General features: G+C 42.9%; 1 protein-coding gene across 1 annotated transcript in view; it reads right to left on the bottom strand.

Annotated features, from left to right (window-relative positions):
• Positions 1–17,192, bottom strand: part of LOC120753632 (vasoactive intestinal polypeptide receptor) — a 62,288-nt gene that overhangs the window by 28,620 nt on the left and 16,476 nt on the right. Inside the window, exons 3-5 of the mRNA XM_040066054.2 lie at positions 9,899–10,002; positions 4,868–4,968; positions 2,026–2,158 (exon numbers count right to left, since the gene is read on the bottom strand). Of these exons, the coding sequence (XP_039921988.1) occupies positions 2,026–2,158; positions 4,868–4,968; positions 9,899–10,002 (338 nt within the window). The remainder of the gene's footprint in view (positions 1–2,025; positions 2,159–4,867; positions 4,969–9,898; positions 10,003–17,192) is intronic.

Genomic DNA, 17,192 nt, shown 5'->3' with positions numbered 1-17,192 from the left:
TCAACCCTCAGTGAATTGTGTATAAAATCCTGAGTATATGAATTAGCACCAGGCCTCCCAAGTCAAAGATTTTTCCTGCAAGTTCAAAGCACAAACTTAACTCAAGCCAACCTAACCTCACCCAGCCAACCCCACAGGAACACAATGGATTTTAGAACAATTTTTCCTAACAGATGAAAGTTAGAAGAGGCATTTTGTGTCAGTATTTTTAGACTGGGACCTAAAAAGTTGTCCAAAATGCTGGTTCAAGACTGGTGCAGATTTTGCAAAGGGTATGCTCGGCCTAAAGTGGTGTAGATAGATTTGTCCCACATGGTTTTTTATCTGTTATGTATCATCCAGACATTCACCCTGAGCTGGCAATTACCTCAAAAAATCTTCTGATGGGGAGAAACACAAAACTGTTGCAGCCATGGGGCTACCTGAAAGCGCAGGTGTTCTGGATCCTGCGGGAATATTCTGTATTTACACCCAGAAATGTTTCTGGATGGATGAGGAGCGAACATTTCTCACTCAGCTCTCTGCAACTGTGCCTCAGTCCTGATCCAGCAAAATCCAGTGCAAACTCCCACAGGGATGAGAGGCTGGCTCGCACATCGTGGCCTGGCCTATCTTGGCTCCTTTGCCGATTGGCATTGATAATTAATCTGTGGCAATTTATTCCAGTTTCCGTGTCTTTCTACCCATTCATGGACCTTCACAAGAAAAACCCACTCCAGGAATACCGATCCTAGTGAATCACAGAGAGGAGGGAGGGCACAGGGACATTCCAAAGGGAACGAATCATGCCGCACACAGTTCTTGGGAAAAGCTGAGAGGAGGCTGCTCTGGGTTTCAACTGAGAGATGCTCAAGCAGAAAGGTCATTTTAACAGCAGGGACAGGACTCAGGGTAAGGATACAGGAAAGACAGAAAGCAGGGAAGAAATTGGATGAATGGAAAAGAGAATCTTTTTTTCTGGCGCTGTACGACATAAAAAACAGGTCCAGAGGGATCTGCTGGAGTGCTATGCCCAGTCCCCCACTATTATCAGCAAGCAGCTCATCTAATGTTCTGAATTTACTATGGAGGGTTCCTGTTTTTCTTTTTTTTTTTTTTTTTTTTTTTTTTTGGCCGGGATAACTTCTGATCACATCTTGTAATTTTGGTGATTTCAATTTCCTGCCTAAATTCATTCATGACTGGTGTCCTCTTACGTCAGTGTGGCCTTTAGATAAACAGCCTTTCTCCCTCCCTAATGTTTGAGCTGGCTGATAACACTCAGCTTGAAAGGCAAAAAAAAAATAACCCAACTCCTTTATTCCCCTTATTTATCATCCCAGTGGGGAAATCTCACAGTTGCAGACAGCGAGCGTGGGATACTAATTCCGATGAAAAATGGGTGATGATGTCTGCACATAGATTTCCTGCTCAGAGAATCACCCACATGCAGGTGCCTTCTCCCAAGGGACTGAACAGCATTCCAGACTCCAGGGAACAGATGAATTAGAGCCTGCTGTCTATGGATGCACTTTACACATGTAGCTCATGTGTAGGTACTTACCCCACAGATAACTAAAATTAGTTATGTGAATTTGGATCTGACTCTCGTCCTCTCTGAAGGAAAAGGCTTTATTGAATCCCTAAACACAAACCTCCTTTGACCAGGACATCCAAAAAATTAGTGTGTGGCCCGGAGATGGACACAGGACTGACAGGAACCCCCAAATCCTGTACAACCTCACTTGTGTGTTTGGCCTGATGAAATCCTTAAGGTTTGAAAAGACCTCTAAGACCATGAAGTCCAACTTCAGAAAGGACCAGATATTATATATATATATATATATTTTTTTTTTGACTGTGATAATCAATTTATTCCTTCTCCATATAAGACAAATGGCAGCAGAGATTTTTTTTTTTTTTTTCTTTTCAAATGAGAAAAGGATTTGAAATCTTCCCGAAGTAACACCTTACATGCATTTGCAAGGTAATTTTTGCTGCATTCCAACAAAATGAGGTGGAAATTTTGAGTGAAAGGCTACTTACTGAGCTCACGAAGCAGTGCTCAGATTCCCCACTTTCAAACAGGATGACATCCTTTATGAAGACTGCAATGGCTCTCATGATGAAGGACATGAAGAGATGCATGTGAATGTAATTTCGAGTACAGTGTAGTTTTCTGTTGGGAAGAAATGAAACGTTTCTGAATAGCAAATCTTCTCAAAAGCATTGTTTTTATATTTACATGTTTCTTCTGCCATGACACAGAGTCCCAATTAAACATTAACAACCCTGAGACAGGCTCTGGTCTAATGAGCATCACCACAAATCCACTTAAGCCTCTTTAAGTCCACAGAATGTGGCAATCCACGTATCTGCAGCAGTACTGCTGCTTTTTCAATCCTCAAAAAAACCAGGAAAAAATACAGGATGACAGAAAACAGGTCCATCCCACTGCTCTCCATGGGAAAAGAATTGTTTTTGACTGAGCAGACTGTGCAAATGATAAAAGGCTATTTTCTACAGAATGTTTCTGCTGCAATAATTCTTTTCAAAGTGAAACATCTCTTCAAGCAGGCAAATAATTTCTTAGCATCTGTTGCCTGAATTAACACATATTACAGACTTTCTGGAGCAATATGAACTATATTTTCACTTAAAAATTACTGGTTGTTAATGATACTGAGAACTACACCAGAGTTTTTCTATCCCTTGCCCGCTAATATTTTGAAGGCGAATTCTGATCAAGAAGGAGGATTTTTTCCCAGAGAGACTTTACATCAGCTTAAGTGAAAGACCTAATAATCTGGAAATGGGTGCTTTGTACAGACACCAGAACCACACCAGACCTCACTCAGCAGTGCAATCAAATTACCACCTCTTAACGAGCCACTGTGCACTGGCAGAGGTTGTGCTCCTAATCTCCGATGATGGCAAGATAATGGGGCTGAGCTGAGTCCTCTGTGCCTGCAGGCAAAGGCAAGTCAAGTTAAGCTGTTTCCCAGGAAGGAAAAACAGAATCCTCAGCGGTTTCACCGGCTTGGCTGGCACCTGACACCTTGTGGAGGTAATTTGCATGTGTCTGATTGACTCCTCCATTGTAAAGGGGAGTGGAGAGAGCTCGTTGGAGAAGTGCAAAGATCCTCAAGGGTGAGGCCAGCCTTGCTGTGAGAGTTACCCTGAAAATGTGCTCTGTCTTACATGAGGAGGTGGAGCCTCATCCATGGACCTTCCATCTCACACAGGTCTGCTTTTTGCTGGTCTCCCTTTACATAAATTAATTTATAACAGGAGATTACATACGTGCAGACTTCTTCATTGGAGGCACCCAAATTTAGATGCCTGAATCTATTACAAACAATAGAGAATTAATCAATTTGCTGAAATCTGGGATTCTGATACCACTTGATGACCTCCAGACATCTACCCATCCATCCGTGAGGCCCTGGGTCTCCTGAAGGCCCTGCATCATATCTACCACACTTGTGCCTATCTCAGGGACATCAGCAAGTTTAAATGGCCCTGGGTGTCTCTGTCTTGCCATACAGTGGCAGCAGGAAGTGTTTCTGGGAAAGACTTTGGGAGGACATAGGTTTCCCAGAGAAACAGAATGTTCCATCCCTGGCAGTGTCCCAGGCCAGGTTACGTGGAGCTTGGAGCACCCTGGGATAGTGGGAGGTGTCCCCGCCCATGGCAGGGGATGGAATGGGTTGATCATTAAGGTCCCTTCCAACCCAAACCATTCTGGGATTTTGTGATCCTGGATGTTTTTGGATGCAATTTTAGATAGCATTTTGAACACCTACTTTAGGTAGAAATTCCGTGGTATCTATAGGCAGCATTCTGACTAGGACTCTATGGACGGTAACTCCCTAACAGAGATCCATCACAGAGCAATCTGCCTTTGGTGAGATGAATCCACCTGAATAATTGTATTTGGGTTACAACTCTGGCACAGAAGTCACAAACCACACACCAAAACACCGTGACACTGAAAGATGGAGGAACCTTCCTGCCCTATCCAACGATGATTGACAGAAATCTTGGGCATCTTCCTGTGACATTCATGGCCTGTACAGCCTGTAAATTACCAGCCTTTGAGCCATCCCCTTCTGTCCTGGGTGGCAATTCAAGATGTATTCTATTAGCATCTGTTGAAACTGGGTGAAGAGGTGTTTTTTTCTTTATCTCATAACTTCAGGGGGGAGGGGTGGGTGTCTTCTGTTAAGGGTCCAGCTGTTAATCCTCTTGGGGCAGGGTTCTTTATCTCTTCCAGGACCCATCCTCCCTCCAGGGGATGTCTGCTGTTCATGGGCCATCCAGGCTCACTGCATGGCTGATACAATTCCATCATCCCATGGGGAGATGCTCCACCCAGGGGAGGAGCCAAGCATTCCTACCTGGATAAAATCTGAGATTGGGAACACCAGCACAGCCTGTTTGCACTGGATTGCCAGAGGAAGACCAGACCCATCTCACCACCACTGGACCTTCAGAGGAAAATTACACCCTTCTACAGGATCACTGCTCCAACAGAACCACATCTGTCACTGCAGGAGGACTTGATTGGACTGCTCCCAACACCCTGACCAACAGGGTGTCAGTTTGTATTCTGTCAGTGTGTTCTCTTTTTCTGTTGTTTGTTTGGTTTTTTTGTTTTCTTTTTTTTTGGTACTATGGCATTTGTATTTTTAATAGTCCTAGTAAGGAACTGTTATTCCTATTCCCATATGTTTGCCTGAGAGCTCCTTAATTTCAAAATTATAATAATTCGGAGGGAGGCAGTTTACATTCTCCATTTCAAGGGAGGTTCTTGCCTTCCTTAGCAGACACCTGGCTTTCCAAACCAAGACACCTCCCCTCTGCCTTTTTCTGCTCATAGTCTTACCTGAAGAGACACAGAATGATCATGGCAGCCGTGAGGGCGATGAGGGATAAGGTGTGTCCGATGGTGTAGCCAGTCTTCACCGTTCCATAGAACGCTGTTTGCTGGTGTGAAAGAAGGAAAACAGCGCTTTCAGAGAGATCCAAAATGCACTCCTAAACACAGCATCACTTTGGTGGGACAAGGAAATCATCCTTCCCCATTCTTTTAGAACACCTCTGACTCCTTTACCCTTTAATATCTCATCCAGTAGCACACGTGACTCAAACACCGCTGGTGTGAGTGTGGAAAATGCATCTGGTTGCAGCAGGGCTTGGACCACTCCAAACCTGGTTTAAAGTTACACAGGGCGAAGGTTCCTGATGGAAAGAGGCTGATTTTACACCTAAAACCTTGTGGAACAGGAGTGACCAATGTTCAGCTAAAGAGTGCATGACACTGGGTCTGACTTGGTGAGTGCGGTGAGACTAATTTTATTAAGGAGGTCTGAGGGCAGAGTTGTCTGGGAAATTGGTTTGTTTTTGTGCAATTTACACTGTGTTTAGGCAAGTAAAAACTTAAAACATTCTCACTGTTAACTCAGAAATAGGTGTTAAATTGAAAACCGGTTCATAGTTTTTCTCTTTGACTGCATGCAGAGGGAATCTCTGAGCATGGGGTGCCGCAGGGTTTGGATCCAACAGGAAATCACAGTCTGAATGAAATGGGCAAATAAGCTCTCCAAAGCTCTCTAGCAATACTCTAAATCAAGAGATTATGATTTTTCAGCTTACAAAAAAAGAAAAAATGAAAAAAGAAAAAAAGAAAAAAAAAAGAAAAAAATGAAAAAAAGAAAAAAAAAGAAAAAAAGAAAAAAATGAAAAAAAGAAAAAAAGAAGAAAAGAAAAAAAGAAAAAAATAGAAAAAATAAAAAAAAGGAAAAAAAAGGAAAGAAAAGAAAAAAAATCAAGAGGTAAAATTATTTAAACTGTCATCAATTAAAAACAATCTAAGTTTTTATGAGACTCTAACTCAGTTTATGAAAAATTTTATTTTTTCCAGCTCTTGATTGACCCTTCTCTGCCCTCCTCGTCACCATCTTCTTTAAACAACCCAAACAACCGAAACCACAAAGAGCACGTTAGACAGAAAATCTAAACCCAACCTTGTTTGGAGAAATGCTCTCCCATTACATTGAGAGTTGACATTTTTATGTGCTATTTTCACAGGCTTTGGCAAGTATTTGGTACTTTACAGAACCAGTGAGGCTGGGATGAGTTGCAATCCTTTAGCATTTGCACAAGCCAGCTTGGAGGGGTGTTAAAACAGAAGAGTTTTCAGAGATAACACAGGCCATATCTTCGACCACAGATCTCAGAGGTGGTTTAAGCACTGTGTCCTTACAGACACATCACTGAGAGCTTTGGGTCACTCTGAATAGAAAATTCAAGGGTTTCAGGACAATTTATCTGATTGGCATTGCCCAGATAAAGCTCTGCAGGTGGGGCTTCACCTGAGAGGGGCAGAGGGGCAGAATCCCCCCTTTCTCTGCTGCCCAGGCTATGGGATCAGCCCAGGATACAATTGGATTTCTGGGCTACATGTGCACACGGTCAGCGCATATCCAGCCTCTCAGCCACCAGCGCCCGTAAGCTAAAATCTTCTTTCCATCCTTCCTGGAGTTTGGGATCCCAAAGGCAGCTCAGACTTTTCTGATTAAAGCAGTCAACCTCCCTAATGTAGATTTCATCTTTCTCTATTATCTCTATTTTTGATGGCACCAGAGAAGAACTGTCCCAGGAAAGACTTGGCCAACAGAAGGAAGGAGTTTGCGGTAGGGGACTGTAGGAGGAAGAGATTGTCCCACACTTCATTTAGGAGAGCAGAGAAAAATAAGCCTTCTACTTAAGAGTTATTCCCAGGAGCAATTATGCACAGAAAGCTCCTGGTGTGATTCAACAAGCAATTCCCTACTTTCCCCCTTGTATTTTATGAGGTGACTAATCCTTCTGGTGCAGAGAGAGATGCTTCTGCATTTATCTTTAATGCAGGATGTGGGGTCATCTCTGCTCTGGAAACAGCACATAATGACTTCTCACTCTTCACTGCACTTGCTAATGACAATTGGTTCCTATTTTAGCAATATCAAAGCAGAAAATTTGACCCAAGATCATAAATGGAATTGAAATTTCACTCAGGGTCCAGATTATAAAATATTCTTATTTGAAAAGAAAGGGATGTAGATAAGTGAAGGCAATGTATGCCAGGATGCCTGACTGATTTACAGAATGAAATCAGGCAACTTCATAATTGTCTCTTTGACTTCTAAAAGCTTCTGCTTAATTTCACAGGAGTGTGATAATAACAATTATTTGAGCTAGGTGCTAAATTGAGATTAACTGAGATTTATTTTCCTTGGTTTCTATTCGGTAACCTCAACATTTGTCCCTCATTGTTGACAATGGGAAACATTTACGATTTCGAGAGAAAAAGCAAAGAAATACTGACATAAAGCCTTCAGGAGCCAAGTGTTTTGGGGTTCATGTCATCCAGCCCAAAGTCATAGGGGTTCCCTCCAGAGTAAATGAAAATAAATTTCTTTGGAGAGAAACATGGGCTGAACTGACCTCTGGAGTTCTTTACTTCAGCACCTTCAGGCAGAACCTGCAGAGACCCTGGGGTGGCCCCTCTGAGCAGATGGAAGCACACAAGGGAGAGGAGCATCACACGTGACAGAGGAGCAGGATAACAACCCCACTCCCCGTTTGCTAATGCACTACTTTTAAAGTAGCTTGGAGAAGGGCTCATCATCACTGCATGGGCCCCAAGAGCAGCACTTTGGTGCCTACATGATCTTCTAATTTAGGGACTGCCAGAATTCACAGTTAAAACCTTACACACTGCCCTTATTTACTTTTCATATTTTTTTCTGTTTGTTTCTGACCTGAGACCAAAAGTTCATGAAGTCTTTTACTCCTGGAAGCTTATCAGCCTTTCCTGGACCTCATGTCCTGTACAGCTTGCTGGGTATTTTTTCTACTCAGTTTAATTTTTGCTCCCCAAACTCACTGCCAGTTCAACAACAACAAAACAAAAATCTATTCTTCTTCACAGACTGCTACTGCATGTTCACCCCTCTCAGCCACCTTTCACACAAATTGGACTTTAACAGCAGGGGAAAAAAAAAAAAAAAGTGGAAATCAAGGGAAAATAGTTAAGAAAGAATTAAAAGAACACAATAGAGGTTCTCCTGGCAACGCAGCACTCTGGCAATGCTGCAATCCATTGGGTGGCCGGAGCATGTCCCAGGAATTCCCAAATCCCCTGAGCAGCAGGAATGCCAACCAGAGCTCTGGATGGGGGTCCTTCCCCAGCAGAGCTGGAGCAGGGGTTTTTGCAGCCACAGAGCTCAGTCTGAGGGATGGGCACTTGACGATGTGAAGTGCTGGCTGACCCTGAAGGCAGGCTAAGGCTCTGTTCAGCACAGCCCTGAAGTTCTTTGTGCACCTCTCCCTTCCCTGTTTTCTGTTTTCTTTCACACTCAGAGCTGTCGCAGTTCTGCTCAGATGCCCTCTGAGTGCCTTGGCAGTGTGTGACCATGCACAGAGACCTCTCACCATTTTGATCCACAGAATCCCAGAACGGATTGGGTTGGAAGGGACCTTAAAAATCATCTCGTTCCACCCCCTGTCCTGAGCAGGGCCACCTTCCACCATCCCAGGTTGTTCCCAGCCCTCTCCAGCCTCGTCTTGGACACTTCCCAGGATGGGACAGCCACTGTTTCTCTGGGCACCCTGTGCCAGGTCTTCACCACTCTCACAGTGAGGAATTTCTTCCCAATATCCCATGTAAACCTTTCCTCCTTCAGCTTAACATCATTCCCCCTTGTCCCATCACTCCATGCTCTTGTGAAAAATCCCTCTCCAGCCTCTTTGTGAGCCCTTCCTTTAAATACTGGAAACACATATTAATTATTGAGATTCCTTTGTCCAACATTCACTAACACTGAGGTACGTCTCAACAAAACAAGAACAAGAAAAAAGCATGGGCAGAGGTTTAATATAAACACATTAATGCATTAATATAAACACTATTATATAAAATATAAATACTGCAACATATGATTGCAGTGAAATATAACTTTTCTTGCATCAGCTTTTTCTTGTTGACTATGGGACTGCTGCAGGCGATTAGTTTAGATTAGATGCTGAACTTTGAGTTAGGGGAGGTGAATCTTGCTTCTAACATTTGTTATCCTCCTTAGACTTTACCCTTAATGTCTCAGCATGCAGCAAACCAGTAACAAACTCCTTACTGTGGAATAACACTACTCTGTAAAGCTAATTATACCTAGGTCAGCGATTGCTAATTTGTACACAAGCAATATACAATACACAAATGTTATTGCCGAAACAATATCCTAGAGAACTTCTGGATTTTCTACCAAAACTTAGTAAAATTTCATGAAAATGCGTGTTCACTACAGTGATCTAGATATTTAGCTGGTTGAGATCTACAGAGCAGCAAAATGTAATTTTTATCCCTTTAGAGCTTTTGATGCTTTTGTTGCCATAGAAAGACTGGAGTCACTGTATCTACTTAAGCATAAATATAAATGTGGAGGGCTTGTTTCAGAGTGTGGAAAATCAAACACCTGGAGTTATCTGTGCGCATCACACAGACAATGGTTTGATCTTCTCAGGTCCTGACATCCTGGAAATTTTGGATGCCCCATCCCTGGAAGTGTTCAAGGCCAGGTTTGGAATAACCTGGGATAGTGGAAGGTGTTCCTGCCCACAGCAGGGGGTGGAATGAGATGATCCTTAAGCTCCCCTCCATCCCAAGACATTCCATAATTCCATGAGTCTATGACATCAAAGGGAAAATTGTTTCCTTGACCAAACTCTTGAACTCTGCTTCCAAAGGTCCCCAAGAGGACCCTTTCCTCTTGAGGAATCAGAGAGGGAATGGAAAAAAATGGGGCATAGGAAGATCAGACAGTTCTGATATTGATCCGTGTTAAATCTCGATGTCCCCCCATCCAGGTTTACAGACCTCTTCCCCAGGAGTGCTGTTGGAATCATATCCACAAGCCACGGCGTAGGGTGCAGGGTACACATCTGACCAGCCCTGGCTTGTACAATTCCTGGTCACATTCCCTGGAAGAAAAGAAGAAAAAAAACCCCACCATTTAAAAAGAAACCTTCAGCTCACAGTTAGAACAACTTCTGCCTTTTGTGGTATAAATGCCAAAGCACAATTCTTGTAACACTTCGGGTAAAACTCCCATCCTTTTACCCTGTTATTAGTTTTTCATATTACACAGAACTCATAAATGGGAAGCATCCATTGTGTTTTAAAGTCCAGATCTCAGTTAAAAATTACATTTTAATACAGAGGTGCACACAAAACATCTCTTCTAGTGGTACCATAATGCCACTAGTACCCAGGCCTCTGGTTGCTGGCACTTGCACCAGTATTGTTTGAATGTTTTATTGTCACATTGATTTTGTTCCTGGAAAATTTTTATCAAAACAGAGCAGTGAAGTATTTATGCCTTTCACTCTGCTTGTGAGAAGCCAGGACAGGGATAGATAAAGTGCTCATTTCACACGGTGCAGATAAGGCTGGGGGTCTGGGAACTGAATCCAGTCCTCCACACCCAGACCTTGCCTACCACTGAGCCCTGACCAAATGTGATTCCTGGGAAATGTACTGCACTCTTGTTTGTGAACAAAGCACTTCAAAATTTGGCTGTGAAGGGAGAAAATTCACACATGGGCAACCTGTACTGCCTGTTTTAACTTGTATACTCCAGGGCAGGAAGATTTCCTGGACAGCCAAGCTCGCTGAGTGCCTGGGGCCTCTGACCAGCTAAAAAGAGCTTTAATTAACACAAGAACATCTCACTCCTTCTGCCAAACTGTCAAAACTGAAGTTCACGTGGCTCTTTGGTACTCAGAACTGCCTGATCCCTCCAGGATTGTAAGTGAAAAGCACTTCTCACTTTGTAAAACATCTCTGCCTCCTGTCCCAGCTGGACCTCAAACGCACATAGGATTAATCCAGAAAAGGAGGAGAGAGCAGCACTCAGGATAAGCCTTACCCCAAGAGGTTCGTTGGGAAAAAGGCCAAATAATAACAAAGCAGAAATGCACCCAAACAGGACACTGTAAATTCCCCCAGCACGTTCTCGGTCCCCACCCTGCCCACGCCACTGAGATCCCATTGTTGGGGCATTCCACTGGTGCCATTCACCACACAGAACTGGAAAACTGGTCAATACACCAGAATGAGCAAACAGAAGTCAAACCTTGCTTCTTAAGGTGAAAGACGGCACCAGTGAAGCTCAAAGAGCTTTGCAAACACTTCCAACAATGGGGTTCTTTGCACACAAGAGTAAGGAAACTCCTGCAAATGAGTTTATGCAGCTGTGAGTCACAGAAATATTCGAGTATCACCTCCAGCAATTTCTGACACTTGAGTCATCTGAACATCCTCCCAACCACGGGCTTGTTCTGCAATGAAATTAGCAGCAGACCATCCCCTGCCTGAAGTCGCTTCTCGAATCCCTGCGACAGGTGGATTTTGACACTGAAGCTTGCCCCTTTAATCTGTCTTTGCAGCAGATCTGAGCCCAGGAAGGCTGTTTGAGGGTGCCTTTGCTCATTTTCACAGCTGCTCCAGAGGAGCACAACTCCCTGGGCTGCTGCTCCCAGACTTTCCCTACACAGCTACTGTTTGCAGTTCTTTCCACCAGGGCTCATATCAGGATCATAAAGGATCTTGTGCAAACAAATCAAGGACTGGACTGTTCAGTACTTTCAGTTTTTTTGAGGTGTTATGCAATTTCTGTTATTTCTTCTTCACTACAATGGATCCCATTATCTTGAACTTCCTTGCTTCCCATTTCCTGCTCGGAACTCCTCCTCTCTTAAGATTTCACCGTGGTTTTAAATCTTTGTTTCTTATTCTCAGTGAGCTAAGGTGTGCTTCTTTTAGCTTAATTTTCTCCTATTTCTTCTTTTTAATTGCACTTTCTCACATTTTATGATTATATAAAAACTCTCACCACTCTCAATAATTTCAATAATTTCCCCAATGCTTTAGCAGAAGTGGAAAACAAGGTAGAGGGAAGAACAATGACAAAGCATCAGTGGGATTAAAAAAATAACAATGAAAATTACTCTGATATTAGGGAAACTCGCTTCCCAGAAAAGCTTTTCTACCGCCCTTTGCTACTCAGGTCACCTTTAGATGTGGAAATCCACACACATGGTGTGATACAAGTCACCTTTCTAAAACCTCTCATGTTCACCTGACGTCTCAGAGGTATAACAAGTACAAGGTTAGAAAACAAAGATTTTATCACACCAGAATCTGGCTCAAGTAATGGATGATGTCTTGCTCAGGCCAAATAACAGTTCTAATTACTACTATTTAAAATATCACTTTCTATATTGAAATTGAACATAACATTTGGGAAAGTGCTCCACAAGCTTAGCTTTCCTCTGAGGTTTACAGGCTCAGGTTAGACTGAGTTATTACCCGGATTTTTATGTTCCAAGATCAAATCCCAGCTCTGCCACAGATCCCGATGAAAATGAGCCAGTTCTTGTGGCCTCCCTGGCTCTCGGTTTTTCCAGACTTTGGTAATAAAGTATAATTATTTGTCAATGGAAAGGCAAATTTTTCAGAGCACCAGGAGTTGTATTTGCCATTTTCCAGAGCTGTTTCTCACTAATTTGTGTGACACACGTCCTCCCTAAAACGAGCACCAATGGAGTACATTGAAAATCTGGAGATCATTGAAAATCTGGAGATCATTGAAAATCTGGAGTGCATTGAAAATGACAGTATCAGAAAACACAAAGTTTCTGCCCTTGGAATTTATCTCCAGCCTTTCAAAGTTCACCAGATTTCCTGAAATTTCCTATTTCCTGTCAGACTGGAGCTGAAATTTTCAAAGAGTACTTCTGGATATTTAATGAGAAAGGAGACCAGGGTTTTTTAACTACACGTAATTAACAATGCAGAGTGGAGGAGATTCACTGGGAGATGAGGAGCATCCCAGTGCCAGTCGGTTTGTGCTCCAGGCTCTCCTCTGTGTTGTGGAAAAAAAGGAGGGAAATCCCCGGTGAGAACAGAGTCCCCTCATTCCCATGGTATTAGTTAAAGCCATGAATTTTTTTTTTTTTTTTTTGGTGGGGTTTGCATTTAATTTGATCAATGTTACCACTGTCAAACTGCTGCATCTGTTCCTAAAAGCAATGAGGTGAGGTTTTCCATTAAAAAAAAAAAAAAAAAAAAAAAAATTTAAAAAGCCACAACTAACTCTCATAAATTTTAATAATACCCTCATAATTCCTTGCAAGAGCTCAGTGTCCTGCTTTCACAGCATCCCAGAAGGGCTGAGGTTGGAGGGGACCTCTGGAGGTCACCTGGCCCAAAACCCCTGCTCAGGTGTGGTCACCTAAAATGGAAGCATGACCAGATGCCTTCTGGATATTCTTGGAGTCCTTCAAGGATGGAGATTGCACAAGAAAAACTTGTCTCAGAATTTAGAATCATAAATCATCATAGAATGATTTGGGTTGGAAGGGACCCTAAAATCCAGTTCCAACCCCCCTGCCATGGGCAGGGAACCTCCCAGGAGACCTCATTGTTGTCACTCAGAGGAATGTCCTTCCATTTGACGTGATTTATTCATGACACAGCAAAAGAGGAGGGAGGAGTCTGTGGAGCAGAGATAAAACCAGAACATTTTGTTGTTTGGTGTTTGATCTGGGGAGGAGTCAACCACTGAGCAGATGAACGGAATAAATGCATGGAGCTGTTGTCTATGTCTTGCTCTTTAGTTTTTCTCTCTTACTTAATTTCTTTCTGCCTCTCATCTGTTTCAAACATGTGTCTGAAAGTTCATGTTACAGGTGAAGTTTTACCTCTTGGATCTTCTTGGAAAAAAATGTATTGGCTTTTAATGAGAGTTTGAATTCAGACAAAGGGATCTGAGGTCAATCATGGTTCAGGGGTGTTGGGGTTTGCCCCCCTCTTGCCTTCCTTGCCCTTTTCTGTAACAATTTCCAAAGCAGAGGGGAAGGTGTGCTCTGCCCAGCAATCAGTCCTGCTTCTCTAGCATCGTGTTCAATGGACATAAATCGATTTTTTCAAGCAGAAACTGTTAAAGCAGTAACACTTCTATTATTTACCATACTTGGGAGGCCGCTGAGCCCACTGGTACATCTCTACTTTCATTTCTATTATTGATCTGCCCCACTGTTCCTGGGAAACACTCGAAACCTGCAGACAGCTTGCACTTAGCTGGATGCTGAAGTCCTTAGGCCTGGAAAAAATTGTGGGGAAAGTCGTGACAAGATCATTTCCCAATTTGCTTTCTCTGCCTCAGTTGTGGTCTCACAAGATCATTCTTTTGGTGGAATTTCTGCCCAGTGTTTAATGTTATTTTAGGGTTTTTTTATTTCCTAACTTCATGTTGCAGTAGAACCCGTAGCAGTGGGTCAGCACATCAAACAAGATCAACTTAATTTTCTTCCTTTGTTGTTTTTCACATCACCTGGCCTGTAGATATTACTTCCACGTCCAGTGCCTTGAAACCTCCTGCACCCTCTTTTTGTGGCAAAACTCAAATTTTACTTACTTTCCTTTCCCCTTTCTGTACATTTCATTTCAAAGAGTGAAAATCCTGACCCTTAATAAATACAGATAATTCCCCCTTTCTTCACAATGCCAGTGTTCCCCTTGATTAGGCACCTTTTGTAAACCCTTTGTTTTCTCATCCTAAAAACAGAGATGTCAAATTTTAGGACAAAATTCTCACTAGATCTTTGAATACTGCAATTATAGGATTCCAGGAAACATTTATGAGGAAAAGATGCACATTTTTGGGTGAAGTACCAATTCAGAGAAGAGGGGCACAGGCATTGTGATACCTCAGGTGCAAATAAATCATGGAATCGTGGAATGGCTTATGCTGGAAAAGATCTCTAAGATCTTCAAGCCCAGCCATTAACACCACACTGCCAAGGCTGCCATCAAATCATGTCCCCAAGTGCCACATCCATACGTTTTTGAACACTTCCAGGGATGGTGATGCCCTCTCTGAGCCTCCTTTCCTCCAGGTAATTTTGCCTCTTTGATATGAAGGCACATGAGGACAGCAGAGCAGCTGAGTAGGGCGAGGGCTCTCAGTGAAGAGAACATCACAAAAAGCATACACAACTTCTTGGGTATGTTAACGACCATTGCAGCAATTAAATAATGGGTATTGTTCATTTTGGGGTTCTTTAGAGAAGTGGTGATGTCTTCTTCTTTTCTGCTGCTCTCTGCTCATCCCTCTCCTCATTTTATTCAATTTTTGTTCCAGTTTCAGAAGCAATGCACTATAAAAAGTGTTCATGAAGGAAGGGAAAGGAGAGGGGAAATAAATTTAGAGCACCCAAGGAAAAAAGGAGTTTGGCAATCCTGAAACTCAGATGAATCTCACCTCCCTGAGTGGGATCCAGAGCTTGGTTTTGCCCATCCCCACCCCCTTAGGTCAATTAATTTCAGAGCTGAAGCTTAAAAACTGTCTGTGCTCATTTAACTTGTGCATGGTGGACAATTTGCTTTTGGAGAAACTGTGAGGCATAAATCCCTATCAGAAATGTCATCTTCCACATATGGAAAGAGAGCTGGAACACTCTGGTCAAGGGGTGGAAAGCAATGCACTCTGATAATGAAAAGTGCCAAAAATATTTTCATCCATCTCCCCCACATGGCACTGACGAACGTCATGAAATAATGAAAACTTTCTGGATCTGTGAATGCCATAAAAAATTAATGCCAAATGACATCAGGACAATTTAGGTTTTTTAAATGCCATGAGGTATTTTATCCTTTATTAACCATGAGATGGGATATTAGTCATTTGGAGAGCTTATTCTCCATGAGGCAGGAAAATCACATTAACTCTTTGTTTCCTGGTATTTAACTCTTTTCCCTCTATGAATACATTAATTTTTTTTTTCTCTGGCTCACAACTTGAAAAGAGCTTTCACGTTCCTGCAGAGGGATCAAAGAGTACGACACAAACATTACCCAGATGATTGAGCTCCCTGAAAGCTGCTCGATGACACTCACAAAGGAAGAACAGCTTCACAACCTTTAATGGCATTAATTTTGCAACAAACCCTGTAAAACAGGAGGCAATCTTTCCCTCCCTTTATTTAAGACCATCACTACTTTCCCTGTTTGCTAATGGCTGTACAAAGCGTCTGACTCAGAGAGAACCAAAGCTGCTGCTTCTGCTTTGGGAATCAGTTGTTGATGCTGTTGGTGCTCTGCTGAGGCGGAATTCAATCCTGTTGGGAGACATTCCCATCTGCCAGAGCCACTCCACAATATTTTGATTGCAAATGGAGAGAAATACGTAGGTCTTGGGTGGCGTTAAACCCATACTGGAGTGGGAATCTAAAAAAACCAGCTGAACTCTACCTCTAAGGAGCCTGTTCCCCACCTCTGACTGTAAAACCAGCTCAGAGAAAGACTGAGTTACAGAAAACTCTAAAGTCAGTTGGTACAAATGCCATTTCAGGTTGGAAATCCTGAGTGCAGGTGTCTTAACACCAGTTGAGGGACCCTCATGGATTTTAGACCTTCCAGCATTCATCAAATGGTACCAGATGTTTATGGTTAAAAACCTGAATGGAGCCCTCAGTGTCTGTGCTGTGGGTGCCTCCCTGTGAGCTCAGTACCTGCATTCCCACTCCAGAGCTGTTCAGGTACCTCCACGGTGTCTTTAGCCAGTGCTGACCAGATTTCTGTGGACATTAATGGAGTCCTGGACACCAGTCTTGTACAGACACCCCTGCTTTACAAACAGCAGAAATTAAGAATCCTGACTCCGCTTTCTCCAAAGAAACTCACCCTGTGCTTTACCAAATATGAATTTTCACACTGTTGTTCATCTGATCACTGTAAATGGCTAATTCAAGTCGAGATGAATCACTAACCAAACCAAACCACAGAAAGGATTTGTTGGAAAGGACCTTAAAGCTCATCCCATTCCACCTCCTGCCATGGGCAGGGACATTTTTCATTGTCCCAGGCTGCTCCAAGCCCTGTCCAACCTGACCTTGGACACTGCCAGGGGTCCAGGGGCAGTCACAGCTTCTCTGGGCAACCTGTTCCAGGGCCTCCCCATCCTCACAGGGAAGAATTCCTTCCCAAAATCTAATCCAACCCATCCCTCTGTCAGTTTGAAGCCATCCCTCCTTGTTCTATACCTTTGTACAAACCAGCCAGCTTTCCAGGGATTGGAATCCCTGGGTGGGTCAGCTGCAGAGAACCA

The sequence above is a fragment of the Hirundo rustica genome, chromosome 1, assembly GCF_015227805.2.
Source record: "Hirundo rustica isolate bHirRus1 chromosome 1, bHirRus1.pri.v3, whole genome shotgun sequence".
Classification (NCBI taxonomy): domain Eukaryota; kingdom Metazoa; phylum Chordata; class Aves; order Passeriformes; family Hirundinidae; genus Hirundo; species Hirundo rustica.
Note: the sequence above shows the minus strand (reverse complement) of the source record. Positions and strands in the feature narration are given on the sequence as shown.